The sequence below is a fragment of the Chenopodium quinoa genome, unplaced genomic scaffold, assembly GCF_001683475.1.
Source record: "Chenopodium quinoa cultivar QQ74 unplaced genomic scaffold, ASM168347v1, whole genome shotgun sequence".
Lineage (NCBI taxonomy): Eukaryota > Viridiplantae > Streptophyta > Magnoliopsida > Caryophyllales > Amaranthaceae > Chenopodium > Chenopodium quinoa.
The window spans coordinates 7,135,379-7,153,115 of NW_018743331.1; the positions used below are offsets into that span (position 1 = coordinate 7,135,379).

Here is a 17,737-nt window from a genome sequence, read left to right on the forward strand (position 1 = left end):
GTTATGTGAAATTTAAAACATTAATGAAGTTGAGATGGTAGATGTATGACCTTTATGTGTGGGAGGATATGGCTGAATCTAGCTCAAAGCATAATTTATTTTGTGAAATGAAGTGACAAACTTATATGGCGCATTTACTTTGGATAGTGACGTGCCATTGTGACATGCACATATACTTTGAAAAGTGCTACGTGGCACCTTTCCTTTAAAAGGAACACCTTTTAATAGATAGTATAGATATACGAAATACAAAGTATATAAATTACAGTGTACAAAATATGCTAACGACTCACTAGAATGGTTGTCAAGTCCATTACATTAAAAAGGTTGTGGTTCAAGTCTTCATAAGCATATCGACACTTTGGATTTTAATTTAGACCCTCCCGAGTAATAATGGCTACCCCAACAATTAACAGGACACCCTAATTTCCAAATGACTAACCTAGTATTGACAGTTTCCCCACAAATTTTACTTAATTTTACATGTCAAAATCAAGAAATGTACCATAAAAGAGATAATGAACATTCAACTAATGTTCACTAATATTATTATTATTATAATTATGTTAATGTACAAAATTTGGAAAATTCTTTACATGTATGTTCTTATAACTACAAATCTCTACTCAGCTTAATGATGGACAAAACAAAATTGCTGCTGAAGATTTTATCACATCATGAAGATTTCCTTGACCTGTAAATCATTTCTCTAGTGTTAGTATGCATAAGAAACCTCATCTTAGTACATATAAATTGCATAAAAAAGTCTCCTATTGGAGAATTCCTATAAGACAATCACCTTAGATTGTTCACTGACTGCCATATTCTCCATAGTGTGCCGACTTCTTGAGAGGGAAGTTCTAAAGCTCGGCCAACTATCTTGTTAGCAGAAGGTGCCATTTCATGCACCAGTTTGACTGATTCCGAAAGCCGGTTAAGCAGGTTTATCAGTGCAATCACTTCATTCCTTTGCAATTGCAGCTGCACAATAAAGAAGCACAAGTGTAAACAATTACCAATCAGTAATTTTCTGAAAGAATTCACAGTATGTTCAGACAGCAATGGAGGGAAACTCGGGGAAAGGGAAAAAAAAGAAAGAGAGGGGAGGGTCACGTGTCATCCCTCCAAATGTTTAAAAATGTTGGAAGTACTTTGGTTTATAAAAGAGAAAGGAAGTTGGGTCCTTATGATTACCTTCCCTTCCCATTCCAAATCAATGTCCAAATAAGGGGAAAGGAATCCATTTATGACCACTATCTCATTACATCCTCGTATCCAAATACATAGTCAACTTAAAAAAAAAAAAAACCACCCTATAATTTCACTCACAGATTGATTTAGATGGTTGTCACCCTCGACTGAAAGAAGGATCTTCAGTGCTGTGCCAAGACCAAGAACTTGTAGTTTACCCCATAATCTACACTTTTCACAGCCTACACAATCCATCAATGCACTGCAAAATGTTTGCGTCAGTCAAATTTCATCAACTAGCATAAAGAGACGGACATGAAAATGCTGAGACAGTACATAACTAAATACTCCCTCCAGACAATTTTTTAGTTAATGAGATAGTACATAACTACATACTCCCTTTCTAAATGTTTGTTTGTCAGTCGAATTTCATTAACAATCTCGAATCAGCTAATTTAAAGATGAATTGTTAAAACATGAATATGGTGGACCAAAAGACTCAGTCCCAAATATTATGGTCAAAATTGCGCATTGGTCAAACATAAAAGTCAAAGTAGAACAATTTAATAAGTCTCACATTATTAAGTCTTTTGGTCCACCATTTTCATGTTTTAACAATTCATATTTAAATTAGCTGATTCGAAATTGTTAATGAAATTCGACCGACACGCAAACATTTAGAAAGGGAGTATGTAGTGATGTACTATCTCATTAACTAAAAATTTATATTTCTTAATAAAGTGACATGCCTTATATTTCTAAACTGCATTTGAATCTGCTGCTTCAATTCAGGACCACTTTGCCCTTGCCACAGCTTAGCTTCGTCAAATGGAAGTGGACATGCAGCACGAAGCTTCTGATTATAAAGCAATTGTTTCAGTAAGGACTGAGTTTTTAAGTCATCTTCATGATTACCAGTGTCATACTCAGCTTGCTCCAAATAGTCTGATGCCTATACCATTCAGATAGGTGAAGCTTTAGAATGCTGATCTGCACTTCAATTATTCTCTACAAAACTAGGTTCTCTAATCAAACATACCTTTGTTACAGCTCTAAGCACAAAAAGGAAAGCAAAATATAAATTTCGAACACGTTCTGGATGTCTCAAAACTCGATCATGCATTATGTCAAAATTCTGTCCCCACTGAAAAAAATAAAACAAAAAACAAAAGATTTCAAGATAACAAATACTGCGATAGTCAGCCAATTTTAACTAAAGAAGAAATTCAACAGCTATATAGGCCCTTATGGCCATATTTGACATGTATTTTATGTAATACTCCTTCGATTCTTTAATACAGAGTAAATGTTTTCAGAGGTCAATGATTTGTTAGTTACTGTATTGACATTCAAAACTGACTAGAATTTCATCAGTACTTGGTAGTGACAAAAACTATCATCAAATTGGTAGTTTGTAGTGATTGAGAACAAGAGATGAGGAAATTTCACTGAGTGGACAGATCATATGGAAAGGAAGGAGCATGTATTAAAATCCAACTAGGTCAAGTGAAAATTCACTGTGGGTTCAATGAATTACAAAGGTTGGGGATGTTTAGATTGGCATATGATGTTTTTCTCCTCCTATAATATCATTTAATAGAACAAAATTAAATTTCAGGTTGGCAGAAAATATGATACCGTGTTGGTGGCTTCATCAAGGAGATAATCTGCAGCAATGTGAACTGAAATAGATGCATGCAGACCAGAAATCAATTTGTAAAGAACCTTTTTCTCTTGGCACATCTCTCCAGATGCATCTGCACACAAAAGGAATATGCTTATACATACACAGCACAGAAAAATACACATAGGAAAACTTAGAGTACATAAATTTCAGACACAATTGGCATGAATGAAGCATTAATCTAGAATGTATATTAATAATAACTGGCAAGTTGTGATTAAAGGCATTTTTCTGTTTCTGCAACATCAAATATTTACCCTCTTTCCTAATAACACAAAAAAGTTAAGGAATTTGCCCCCTCCCCCCACCCCACCCAAAAAGGGGGAAAAAAAAAAAAAAAAAAAAAAAAAAAACAATTTCCAGATAACTATGGTGTTAGGCAGAATTCAAACTTACCCAACAGTTTGTAAAGTGTCTGTACACAATAGATCATTGGTCCTAACACAAGAAACATACAGGACTACTACTCTAAGATACAGAGATGAAATTCCGCATGAACCCTAACGCCAAAAATTAGGATCAATGATCTATTCCAGATGAACCATAAACGCCAAAGAGCAGACTTCCAGGACAACAGGGGAAATGCATCACCTTAATTAGCATAATAGTAGTGACATGCCAAGCCAAGTAGGATTAAATTCCATCAAGGATCCTTCTATAACCAACGGATACTACCTAAGGTAATTCTGAATGCATCTACCAAAACTGTATCAATCATGTCAATAAAAATCTGATCTCCTTTTCATATCTTCCTATGTAACAATGTTATAAAATCACGCATGATGTTCGTCTTGCACTATAAGAAATTTCAAACATGCCACAAATTTCCAAGTTCATTAATTGTGAAACCAAATAGAGATATAAAATATATAAATAATGGATTAGTATAAATCCCAACACTAGAAATACTTGATAAGGAAAGGGTACACTAGATTCAGTGAATCAGTTCAATGAATAAGCAGTTTTCTACAGTAGTAAACAAGATAAAAATCTCACTTTATAAGATACAATCCCAACATGGAAAGGCTAGAATTCAAATTGAGTCTTTTCCAGTTTTAGTTGACATGTACATAAACTGGCAAAATTACAATATGTAGCCTGACAATAAGCACTTCATAACCTAGAAGAAAAAAAATTACACTTTTAGTTGATATGTACAACCAAACTCAAACGATGTCTGGGATTCATTAAGAGCCAGTGACACCACATGCAAATTATGAGACTTAGGTGAAAATGAGTAGTTGAAGTTACCAATTTAGTTGATAAGTAATTGTTAGAAAATAATTATGGGGATGAAGAATTAGGGACGTGTTTACACTGTCCTTAAAGCAATTTTAACCCCCGCTATGATTGCTATGGGTTACCGGTTACACTTTTAGTTGATATGTACAACCAAACTCAAACGATGTCTGGGATTCATTAAGGGCCAGTGACACCACATGCAAATTATGAGACTTAGGTGAAAATGAGTAGTTGAAGTTACCAATTTAGTTGATAAGTAATTGTTAGAAAATAATTATGGGGATGAAGAATTAGGGACGTGTTTACACTGTCCTTAAAGCAATTTTAACCCCCACTATGATTGCTATGGGTTACCGGTTAATATGCTTCCAGGGTTTTCCCTAAGTTCGAGATCAATTAAAGCAATGTAATTGAACTCCCTTAGAATTCTTTAAGAACAATAAAATAGATAAGGAAGAAGAAGATAAAGTAAAAAGAAAAATAGTGACTATTCATTAAAAGTCAGATTGTCTTAATTAATTATTTTTTGGAAATAGTGCCTCTTGGATTAAAAGGCTGTTCATTATATATTTTAATAGTCACAATTATAACTTACATTTTTCTTTTTACTTTATCTTCTTCTTCCTTATCTATTCTATTGTTCCTAAAGTGTTATTAGGGAGTTCAATTACATTGCTTTAATTGATCTCGAACTTAGGGAAAATCCTGGAAGCATATTAACCGGTAACCCATAGCAATCATAGTGGGGGTTAAAATTGCTTTAAGGACAGTGTAAACACGTCCCTAATTCTTCATCCCCATAATTATTTTCTAACAATCTTAAAGCAATTTTAATATTAACCGTCATGGAGAATGTCATGAAGAAAGTTGACGCTGGGAAACTTGATCGATTCGATGGTTCCAATTTTACTCGTTGGAAGGAGACCATGAAGTTCTTTCTCATCACAATGAAGTTGTTCTACATCCTTGACGTTGATCTTAAGCCCATTCCCGAACCGAAGGAAGATGAAACTGATGTTGTGAAGGCTGAACGCAAAAAGCGTGTTGACGACGAAGCACTATGCAGAGGATACATTCAGAATCATCTTTCAGACATACCGATGAAGAATCCAAAGGAGATCTGGGACTCCTTGGAAACTAAGTACAATTTAGAAAAGCAAGGGGCAAATAAGTTTATAACTATGCAATTTTTTGAATTTACTATGAATGATTCTTCATATGTATTAGACCAAGTGCATGAATTTCTTATCTTGGCCTCTAAATTTAAGGATCTTGCTATAATCATTCCGGAAAAACTACTTGTAGGGGGAATAATTGCAAAATTACCCGCTAGTTGGAATGATTATAGGAAGAAACTTTTGCATACTTATGAGGATTTTACCTTGGAACAAATTTAGAAACATTTACGGATTGAAGAGGAAACTCAAAACCGTGATAAGAAATCTGATGGTGGTTCTAGTTCCAAAGTAAATTATGTAAGTAATGATCAGAAGGGGGGAGGCAAGAAAAGAAAGGCTAATAATCAAAATAAGCAGAAAAATTCCAACAAGAAGCCTAGAAAGAATTTGTCCGATGTTGTTTGTTACAAATGTGGCGAAAAAGGGCACATTAAAAAATATTGCAAGAACCCTAAGAAGATTAAAAAACAGAAGGAAGGTGGTGAGGCAAATGTTGTAGAAAATAACACTAATGATACTATTGCCATGATTTCTGAATTAAACATTGGTATGATTCAAGAAATGCATATGGCTTCGCTCACTACTAGTGATGATTGGTGGTATGATTCGGGTGCTACAGCACATGTGTGCAACAACAAGGCTCTTTTCAAGACCTACACCGATTCTTCCCCTTACCATGAAGTTCTTATGGATGATCATCATTCTTCCAAGCTCCAAGAACAGTTGAAGTGCTATTTACTTCTGGGAAGAAAGTCATTCTCACCGATGTACTTCATGTGCCTCAAATTAGGAAGTATTTAATTTCTGGTTTTATGTTGTCTAAGAAGGGTTTGAAAGTTGTAATAGAATCTGACAATGCAATTCTATCTAAGGCTGGAACCTTTATTGGAAAGGGCTATGCTTGTGATGGAATGTTCAAATTATCTATCAATAAAGTTGAAAATTCTGCTTACTTTGTTGTGCAAAATGTAGAATGTGTTTCTTTCAATTAATCGCATAATCGTTTAGCACGTACTAATAATAAGACTTTGAAAATTATGTCAAAAAGTAGTTTGATTTCTTATGGCAATGATAGTCATGATAAATGTGAAGAGAAAAACCTTTTTCCTAAAGTTGATAGAAATACTGAAATATTAGAACTTGTTCATTTTGATATTTGTGAGTTCAATGGAAATTTGACTGAAGGTGGTAATAGGTATTTCATAACTTTCATTGATGATAGTTCTCGTTTTACCTATGTTTATTTGCTAAAGACAAAAGTACAGGCATTTGATATGTTTAAAGTGCATAAAGCCATGGTAGAAACACAAAAGATGAGAAAATTAAGATATTACGAAGTGATAGTGGTGGAAAATACTTTCCCACGGAATTTTCTGACTTTTGTGAATCTAATGGCATTATACATCAGGTTAGTGCCCCATATAGACCACACCAAAATGGAGTGGCTGAAAGAAAGAATGGTGTCTTAGGTAATATGGTCAATGCCATGCTTGTTAATGCAAATTTGCCGCTTAATTTGTGGGGGGAAGCTTTACTATCCGCATGTCATGTACACAATAGAATTCCTTCTAAGAAAAATAAAGTATCTCCAAATGAGTTGTGGAAAGGAAAAAACCTAATATTAGTTATTTTAGAGTTTGGGGTTGTGTTGCATACTATAAGGTTCCCGAACCTAAGAAAACTAAATTAGGTCCTAGAGCTATAAAGAGTGTTTTTGTGGGATATGCTGAAAATTCAAAAGCCTATAGATTTTTGGATTTGGATTCTAATATTATAGTGGAATCACGAGATGCTGAATTTTTTGAGAATAAATTTCGTGGGGATTCCATAAACATTGATGATTCGGCACTACCACAAGTTTCTCCTAATAATGTTTCTAACTCTAAGTAATGTTATAAAATTGTTCGATTCCTCTAGTGAACCTAGAAGAAGTGTAAGGGCAAGGAAGGAGAAAATTTTGGGTCCAGATTTTATTGATTCACAAGCTATTTTTTTTTCTTGTAGAAGGTGATAGATGTGAGGTTACTAATGAGATACCCATTCTACTAAATGTTGATGTTAATGTAGAGGATGATCCAAAAACGTTTAAAGAAGCAATGCCTTCTAGAAACGCAGCTTTTTGGAAGGAGGCAATAAATGATGAGATGGATTCCTTGATTTCAAATAATACTTGGTATCTCACGGATTTACCACCTGGTTCCAAAGTTGTTGAATGTAGATGGGTGTTTAGAATTAAAAAGGACACAAATGGGAAGATAATATCTTTTAAGGCTAGGTTGGTAGTACAAGGTTTTACTCAGAAGGAAGGAGTGGATTATTTTGATACTTGTGCACCCGTTGCTAGAATTACATCCATTAGATTTCTTATGGCTTTAGCTTCTATTTATGGCTTGCTTGTTCATCAAATGGATGTAAAAACAGCTTTTCTAAATGGTGATTTAGATGAGGAAGTGTACATGAGGCCTAGCAATGAAAGTAAAGTTTGCAAGTTGGTTAAATCTTTGTATGGATTAAAACAGGCTCCAAAACAGTGGCATGAAAATTTTGATTCTACAATTTTGTCACATGGTTTTACTGCTGATAGATGCATTTATTCTAAGTTTACAAAAGATTATGGAGTCATTGTATGTTTATATGTTGATGATATGTTAATCTTTGGGACGAATATAAAAGGCATTAATGAGACTAGGGAATACTTATCTTCTTGTTTCCAAATGAAAGATTTGGGTGAAGTGGATACAATATTAGGAATCAAAGCTATAAAACATTGTAAGGGTTATGCTTTGAGTCAAGTCTCATTATGTTGATAAATACTTGATAATTTAAGCATTTGAATATCAAAGAAGCCAATTCCCCTTATGATTCATCATGTAAACTTAAAAAGAATAATGGGTGGGTTGATTAACCTGAGTATGCAAATGCAATAGGTAGTTTAATGTATGCATCACATTGTACTAGGCCCGATATTGCATTTGCAGTTTGCAAACTTTCTAGATTTACTAGCAATCCTGGTGTTTTTGGTTTCTTAAAGAGAACTAAAAATCTTGGTTTGAATTATAATAGATTTCCATGAGGGTTTTTCAAATGCTAGTTGGATTTCTAGTACCGGTGATAATAAATCCACTAGTGGGTGGGTTTTTATGCTTAGTGGAGGTGTTGTTTCTTGGGCTTCAAAGAAACAGACTTGTATTACTCATTCCACCATGGAGGCTGAATTTTTAACCTTAGCAGCACCAAGGAACATGTTATTAGACATAGAGTTAGTGGCCACAACCGATGTCAGCCGTTCTTTGAACTGTGATAGTGAAGCTACATTGTCTAGAGCGTATAACAAGATTTATAATGGAAAATCTAGACATATTAGTTTAAGACATGCATATGTATAATAACTATTGTGTATGTAAGGTCTTGCAATAATTTCGCGGATCCTTTTACAAAAGGATTACCAAGGGACATGGTGCAAACAATGTCCAAGGAAATTGGTTTGAAACTAATTATTTAATCAAGAACAACGGAAACCCAACCTTTCCTATAGTACTACCCCTATATTAAAGGTTCAACGTGGTACAAACAAGTTGTTTGTTGATGGTATATTAATTATTAACGAGTATAATTAATATATATGTGTAAGGGTTAGTTTTAGACTCTAAATGTAGTTTCAAAGGTTCTTCACCTATATGAACATATAGGAATGGTGCCGTTCCTAGCAAAAGTGTGTTTTACTTTTGGAGATGTTCATGAATACCAGGATGAGCACATGGCCATAATAGTGCTACCAATTCAAAGAACATTTGGTTTAACAAAGTTGTGTGCGTAGAATTTCCGGTAATGATATTTAAGATTATGGTTCAAAGCTACATGCTACCGTTAATTTTGTTGTTACGTTGAAAGTTTACAGTAGGTGGAGGTTCAAATCGATAAGATACCTTCACTGATGCATGATGCATAATTTTGTTGGTTAAGAACATACCCAATTTTGAAGACTAAGTGGGGGATTATTAGAGTAGTCTTCATAATAGGTATTGTGAATGATGGGAAATTAGTCCATTGGTAGACTAGAAGTTGGTTATATAGGTTAGTCTATATAGCTTAATGTTGATGGAAGTCCCACATTGGTAGAATAAAAGTTAGCTTGTTCAATTCTATTTAACTTGATGTTGGGAAGAAACTCCCACATTGGTTAAATAGAAAAGTTTGGCTTGAAGCTAGTCTATAAGTTACTCTATTCTATTTAATTTGAAGAAGCTCCCACATTGGTTAAATAGAAAAGTTTAGCTTGGAGCTAGTCTATAAATTTAATATTTGGAGCATAATAAAAATTTTAATGGTCATGGTTTATGACCACGGGCCCGATCGGGCGGGCTTTTGCCCGGTCGGGCGCGAACATATACTTAGAAAAATAATATTTGCTCGCCTGATAGGGCTAAGTTAGTCTGGTCGGGTGCGAGAGCAAACTTATTTTCTAAAGTAAAGATGGCCCGATCGGGCGGGCTTTCTCGGGCGCGAGCCTAGTTAAAAGATTTGTCAGTTTATTTGCCCGACGGGCTTGCGGGCGAGTGTAAGCACTTACTTTCCTACACTTAAATTGATTAGGATAATAGTGACTATTCTTCATTATACATTTTAATGGCTCCAAAATTATAACTTACAGACTAGCTCCAAGCTAAACTTTTCTATTTAACCAATGTTGGAGCTTCTTCCTAACATCAAGTTAAATAGAATAGAGTAACTTATAGACTAGCTTTAAACTAAATTTTTCTATTTAACCAATGTGGGAGTTTCTTCCCAACATCAAGTTAAATAGAATTGAACAAGCTAACTTCTTCTATTCTACCAACGTGGGACTTCCATCCAACATTAACTATATAGACTAACCTATATAACCAACTTCTATTCTACCAATGTGGACTAATTTCCCATCATTCACAATACCAATTATGAAGACTACTTTAACAGTAGTATGTACTATGTACATAGCTATCCAAACTCAAAAGATGCCCGGAATCAATAACTATATACTAAAAGAGACACCAGCAATGACACGTGTCGATTTCTGGTGTGTTCTTAATATATTTTTTTTTAATAATTAATTACTAAATTTTATTTAAGGAAGTTATTTAAAAATAAAAAGTTTGTTTTTTTGTCAACTATATAAATGAGCAATAATATTTACCATTTTTATGTTGATACTCAATTAATAACGAAATAATAAGGAAATATATAATCTTTTTCAAGAAGATGTATTTTTGGTGGAATATTTTTTAAGAATATGATCTTGATCAAATATTCCATGTTACTTCAATTTTGTTAAAGAAATTAAACAATTTTTATATTTTATGCTATAAATAAATTAATTTGTCAAAAGTAATTAAAATAATGTACCGTGCATGGCACGGGACCTAACCTAGTAATTGTGCAAATTATGAGTTTATAAATAAATACCAATAAAAAAAAAAAAACAAAATCATTATTGGAACTTTATGAAATGATAAGACTCAAAAGATCTTTTAAAGTGAAACTGAATATCAAATGATGAGCATGCTAGGATCATGGTATCCTAGTAAGACTTAAATAATGAATGGAAGTAAATAAAACAAGACTACTCAGTTTTCTCATGCACATTACTGACATCAGTGTATTTCAAATTAAAAGTAGCCTAAGCCCTTCTAAGTTCCAACTAGGAATAAAGTCACTTCATACACATTTAATTTTAGAAACTTGTGAATAAATGAAATCACTTACATCTTGGGCAATTTTCTGAATATATCGCATCCCATATTCTCCTGGCTGAAGGACCTGTATAGCCCGTATAACGTTCTGGATTGAGCAGTAGGTTTACATAGGTCATTTCACCTGAAACCAAGCAATAATTGGTAACTTAAAAATCAAAGAAAGGATATCACAGTAACTTTCACATGACATGAATTTCAACATGAGAATTTCAGTCGAAGATGACAGCACAATTAATTAATCTTATTATGATCAAAGGAAGAATCCAAAACAATTACAGTGAACAGTCAACTCCTAAACAAAATTATCTCACAGAATGAAAGTGCTTCAACATTAATTTATCCAGCCCTCTAAAAGCTTAACATAGGCAGAGGGAAGAAAATATGCAATGTGGAATTTTGACACCTTAATGAAACCATGCCAACCAACAAAGAGAGGGAACTTACTATTATCAGTCTCATCATCACTTGTCCACGGATTATCAACCTCTACCCAGCCTCTGAACACCTTTTTGTCTAGTGTTCGGTCAACTATAGCTTGGGGTTTCCCCTCTTGGCACATCAAATCTTCTTTCCTGAGGACATTAGATGGCTTTCTAAAAGTTTCTGGGAATTCATTTTCTGGACATTCACAGACACTGCAATCACGTAATCGGCACATCCCATCATCAGGCCAGAATGGACAATTGCACCACAATTTAGCCTATCACAATCACAAATGGTTTAAAGTTAACAGATTTGTTTATTATGAGCCTCTAAGGAAAAGGTCAAGATTAACTACTAAAACTAGAAATTTCAGAATTGCTATGAAGTGAGGTTTCCTTGTCACCCCTCAGGGACTTAAGATGTGAACTTGTGAAGATTAACTATGAGCAATAGCGCTCTATATTTTAGCCATAAAAAATAAATTATACCTTGAAGTATCTGAAAAAAGGTGTAGTAATGAGCTCTTGCAGCAAAGGATGCAACACTTCTTCATTTAGAACATTTACTGTCTCGTAATCACAACAACAATCCTCCACCATTCCCGTAAATTTACATGACTCCTGCTAAAAGACAATCAGATGTCAATACCATTTTTCTAATGATATTGATGAATGACCCCTTTAACATAAACTGAAAACCAAAATGAAACAGCACAGTGACAAACTATGAGTAATTCTATAAGATTTGGACGATCAACAAAGGAACTATACTTAAGTTATTACGGAGTATATAGTTTTTCAAATTTCAAGGATTCAATATAAAAAACTCAGCAGCATTTCCCTATGTTTTCTGCCGAGGATTGGATTTGGAATAACTTAGATACATACATTAACTAAATTCTCAAAACTAATACAGCTACTGTATAAGGCCTGTGGGCTGTATAAGAACACTTTTCAGAAAAATGGCTCACTCCTAAAGTCCTAATCAAGGAGACATGCAGAATACTCACACATAATTAAAATGCTGCTTTATATACTAAATGTTTCATATTATTAGCAAACAGCAGCTAATCAATGAGCACTTTTATACAAAGAAACAACAGAAGACTAAAAATAGTTTCTTTCCTTCAACTACCGAAAATTATTAACACTATATACCAACAAAGCATATTCGTTCAATTCTAATATCCTAAAAACACTTACAGAGCATTGTTTCTCAAACCCCTCCTCCCCCCATCCCTCTTTTGACAGAGGTAACAACTACAATCAACAACATTTTAAGAAACCCAACGGCCCATTTAGTAAGAAGCTATACATCATGGAATGGCAATGATATTTTAGGTAATTTTGTACATTACCATGGTAATAGAACTGCATCCCAAAATGTGTGTTTTTCTTCATAAATATCCATTACCACTTAATACCACAACTCGTCCAAATTCATTAAAATCAACTCCAACAGTCACAAACCTCACCACATGGTTTGGAATTTTCTTGCAATATTAAAAGAGAAACCACTCTTTGTCAAGATTTCTTAAATATCACTAGCAACCTACCGACAATGATCTTATTTCAGCTATAAACAATTACTAACAATTCCAACAAAATTGCACTGATCAATCGTATAAAATTGATCATTCAGTCATTTCCACATCTCTAATACCCACAAATATCATTACCCCCCTATAGTTTCAAAATCATTCGTCAATCCTACTTATCCGAAAAAAAAACCATCAAATCGACCCTAACAAACAAACCCCAATTCAATTTAAGCAAAACCCATCAATAATAACATGCATTTAAAGTAGAATTCAACATATCATTGCAAGAAAATTAACAAAAAGAAAGTAAGAAAGAATATAAACCTGTTTGCAACGATTGGATTTCCAACTAGATTTTGTGCTCATTGCAAGAAAAATCGCCATTACAGCTACCATTGCCACCCATCGCCATCTGATTCCACTCTCACTCTTCTTCTTCCCATCCATTAAAACCTCAATTCTTGCTTCACACTTTCCAAAAAAATAAAAAATAAGTAATTATAACCCAATAAACCCAGTAAAAAATTCACTAAACAAGTAAATTCAGCTAAATTTTTTGAAATATTGCGAAAACTTAACAAAATCGATACCTTAGACTTGCGGTTTTTGAAGCGATTTTGGGCAATTTGAGCGATGAATTGGAGCAACAATTCGTCAAATTACCTGATTTTAGAGGAAGAATTTATCATTCAAATGGTTGATTTAGAGGAATCCACCGTTGCAAACAATGGAAAAACAGTAAAGGGGTTTGGGTGTTTTAATTGTAAACGCACATGTGAATTTGATTTAAATGAGAAATATTGAATATGATATGATTTGATTTGATTTCTCGGGGACGCTTGGTTTCGAAAATGGAAACGGAGTGAAAAGGAAACAAATAAGAGTGGAAAAATAAATTATTTAGCTATTACTTTTTCATTTATTTGATTTAACCATAAAAATGATATTTGTTAAGAAGAGGGTAGGGGTATTTGTTACTCCAAGTTTTTGGGAGGTAACAAATGAGGGGTAAACATTACCTAGGAAATAAATAAGAGAGAGGAAAGGAATCATTTAGTTATTCTCTTTTCATTTATTTGGGTAAATTATGGAAAGAGTATTTGTTAAGAGGAGGGTAAGAGTATTTGTTACCCCAAGTTTTTGAGAGGTAACAAATAAGGGGTAACCATTACCCTTAGCTAATGGTAATTGTTACCAATCTACCATACATTCAAACCAAATACACGATAACGATATCGATTTAATCAAATTCGTTTTTAATCCAAAAAATATACTAACCAAATGTACCCTCAGTGTAGTGTTACGATACTACTAAGAAAGAATGTATTATGTATGTATGTAATAAAAGAAAATTCAAATGTGAGCTGCTGGAAATATGAGAAAAATGACGTGCTTCGACAATCACAACTCGAGGTTTTGGCAAGAGTTATGTTTTGACTCGAGGGATTGTCTACTCTTCAAGATTCAAATGGTTTTTTTTACGAGTGCCAGTAGTGGTAATCATGGGATGGGTCGAGATGGAGACTAAAAAATCAGCCCACTAAGCCGAATCAGGCTAAGGTTTGGGTTGAAAAATGCTTGCTTAAAACTCAATAAGTCTTAGCTAGATCATTATGTAGATCATGCCCTATAAAATGAATATTTAGTAAAAAATATTAATACGTAAAAAAAATGAACATTTAATAATACAAAAAAAACACATAAAAAAAAGAACATTTAGTACTAAAAAGTTAACATGAGAAAAAAAAAATGATCATTTAGTATATTAAAAATGAATATGATTATTATATAATTATAAAATTATTAGACCACGACCTTTAAAATGAACATTTAGTAAAACAAATTATAAACACGTAAAAAAAAAAATTTGAACATTTAGTAATAAGAGTGAACACGTTAAAAAAATATGAACATTTATTATACAATCATAGAATAGCTAGACCATGTTTAAAAAAAATGGAAAGCTGGACCATATCTAATAAAATGAACATTTCATAAAAATATATGAACACATTGAAAAAACAAACATGTACTATTTAAAAATGAACATGTAAAAAAAAATAAAAACGCCAAAAAAAGGGAAAAAACATTCCGTATATTAAATATGAACATGATTTTTTCATATATTCATATAGGTTCAAATTCATTGTATATAATTATTAACGAAAAATAAAGATAAAATAAATCGTTTAAAATATGCTCGTTTTTTATGCACTAAATGTTCATTTTTATTTTTTTTACTAAATGTTCATTTTTAAGTTACTACATGTTTATTTTTTTATTTTTACAGAAATTATACAAGTTCGATTGTAATTATTCCGACTCTAAAAATTTGCATATACAACTTAAATCTAATCTTGATTCATCATAAAGAAAATAATTATTGATATGTAACATGATTGGAAATCAAAAGACTACAAAATAATCGGAGAGAGAGAGAGATAGATAGATAGATAGATAGATAGATAGATAGATAGATATATAGAGAGAGAGAGAGAGAGAGAGAGAGAGAGAGAGAGAGAGAGAGAGAGAGAGAGAGAGAGAGAGAGAGAGAGAGAGAGAGAGAGAGAGAGAGAGAGAGAGAGAGAGAGAGAGAGAGAATGACTAAAATAAATTGATATTCATGACAAATTAAGTAATTCAATTGATCGATATTCACAACAATTAAGCAATTAGTAAAGGAAAAATAGAAATTAAAAATCCAACCTTTGCACTTTCTTCTCTAAAAAATCCAACCTTAAGTTTATTCCACAAAAATCCAACCTTTATACCCCATCTTCACCAACAGATCCATTACCTATTAAATCAGGTAAACTTCCTACTTTTCTTAATTCATCTGCTTTCTTCCCTCCCTTATTTAGTTCCGTTGCAGGTAGTTAATGGCCCATTAATTCACTCCCTCTCCCCTTCTTCTCTGTTTCCCATCTCTTTAAAAGCCTTCCCCCCCCCCCAATCTAATTTTCTTTATCCATTTCAATTCCATCTTTGTGCTAGTAAATTTCTTTCTTCTCTCTTCTTGAAATGGCAAGTCATCTGTCTATTGGCTCTGTTTTGTCTAGGTCTAGGTCGAAGGGAAATGCTTCCCCTTCACAATTGGTGTGCTACCACAACGAGAGTGTGCCATTGAGGATTGTTCGCTATGATGGTCCAACGAAGGGGAAGAGGTTTTATGGGTGTTCCTACTGTCCTGTAAGTGTGCGAGGTTTCAATTTTTTTTTAATTGAATGCTCAATTTGGGGTTTTAATTTGATTATTTTGTAGGAGCAGAGAACTTGTGGGTTCTTCAAGTGGGCTGATGAGGTTTGTTTTGGGTAAAAATACCCAGGCCACGTGGCCCAATCGGAAGGTGACACGTGTCACTTCAGAGAGGTTCTAGATGAACCAATCTCTAACTAACACGTGGCGCTTTCAATCATTGGGAAACATACAGCCTTCCTGGCCCAATTCCCTAGGCAGCCCACAAGTCCTAGGTTTCCGTAAACTAGGATGGAGGCACAAATCCCCATGACCCTATAAATAGGGAGATACGCATTCAATGCGGGAGATATACACATTCAGATTCATATTCACTCAGAAACGGAGGCAGTCAATGATTACTAGATAATTAATTCTCACATTAGAGAACACCTGATTTCGGAATCCGAGAAGATACCACTTTACTCTCTACAGTTTTTTACATTCTTCGTACACGTTCTAACTTGATCGTACGAGGCAGAAATCCACCCAACCGGATTCTCCGTTGTTTTGCAGGTACAGGCGCCTGGAGTCCAGTCTAGGTGACGTAACTCTCCCGAGGTACAAATAAACCCCCGAAACATTTGGCGCCGTCTGTGGGGAGAGTACCTCTTAGATGGATTCGCAACAGTCTGTACCGCCTCTAATGAGAAATGGCCTACGGCCGAAGCATATGTTTATTCGGACCATGACACTGATGACGACTTTGAAGTCGAAACGTATGTGGCCGGTGATGGGTCACTCAGAACCAGACGCACCCGTCCCAAGGAAAGAAAGGAATGGGGGGACGATCAAGCAGGTCCAAGCAAGTCATTCGGACAGCCCTTTGGATAGCACCAGGCGACGGAAGGCACTGCCCCAGTCACTCGAGACGAGCTCATGAAATTTATGACAAGTTTCAAGGGGGGGATAAAGGACATGATCAACAAAAGGACGGTTGTCTCCAATAGGGGTCAGTCGGCCAAGAAGCCTTCTCTCTCTGAGAAGAACAAACAAGTTAGGGACCACGAGCCCACTCCGCATCCTAAATCAAAGGAGGGGAAGCGACCCTTGATTGATCTTACCAAGATCCAATTCCCTGAGATAGGGAAGAGGAAGGCCATCCGGCATGTTTAGCCGGATGGCTCAAAGAAGACATACTCTGATGCCCGGTTCCTAAAAGAGAAAAAGAGAAATGCTAGGCACATTAGGCTGCCCATCGCAGCACCACCTGCGTGTGTGCGTGCCTTCGCATGGCACAACAGCGTGCGTGCATGGGTGCCTAGGCACTATCGCAGCACCATCGCACCATCGCAGTGCTGGGCACTTGCGTGTGTGCGTGTGCGTGTGTGCCTAGCACCATCGCCAAGCATCAAGCCATCCAGCATGCGTGGCTCGCTAGCAGCACGCATGCTGGGCCTTGCGTGTGTGCCTCGCACCATCGCAACAGCAGCCTCGCACAACAGCACCATGCTAGGCTTCCTTGCGTATGCGTGTGCGAGTGCTAGTGCATGCTGGCCTGACAGTGCGTAGG

The 17,737-nt window shown here is 34.8% G+C and overlaps 1 protein-coding gene across 2 annotated transcripts; it reads right to left on the reverse strand.

Moving 5' to 3' along the window:
• Window positions 1-500: 500 nt before the first annotated feature.
• Window positions 501-13,779, reverse strand: LOC110737857 (endoplasmic reticulum oxidoreductin-1-like). Of its 2 annotated transcripts, none has more exons than XM_021918206.1 (11): window positions 13,581-13,779; window positions 13,315-13,461; window positions 11,939-12,070; window positions 11,472-11,727; window positions 11,038-11,148; window positions 2,830-2,948; window positions 2,231-2,335; window positions 1,941-2,143; window positions 1,330-1,453; window positions 800-981; window positions 501-694 (listed from the first exon to the last, which is right to left on the reverse strand). In XM_021918206.1, exons 2-11 carry the CDS (start codon window positions 13,435-13,437, stop codon window positions 676-678), a joined length of 1,374 nt encoding a protein of 457 aa, XP_021773898.1. In that variant the 5' UTR covers window positions 13,438-13,461; window positions 13,581-13,779; the 3' UTR covers window positions 501-675. The 2 variants fall into 2 exon arrangements, with proteins under 2 accessions (XP_021773898.1, XP_021773897.1); XM_021918205.1 differs by having other exon boundaries at window positions 11,939-12,073.
• Between the last annotated feature and the right edge of the window lie 3,958 nt (window positions 13,780-17,737).

Coding starts and splice junctions, on each gene's coding strand:
- LOC110737857 (XM_021918205.1), bottom strand. CDS start 13,437: ATGGATGGGAAGAAGAAGAGTGAGAGTGGAATCAGATGGCGATGGGTG. Junction 11,149..11,471: donor TGATGATGAGACTGATAATA/GTAAGTTCCCTC, acceptor GCTTGGTTTCAG/GTGAAATGACCTATGTAAAC. Junction 2,949..11,037: donor TTCAGAAAATTGCCCAAGAT/GTAAGTGATTTC, acceptor TTTTGTGTGCAG/ATGCATCTGGAGAGATGTGC.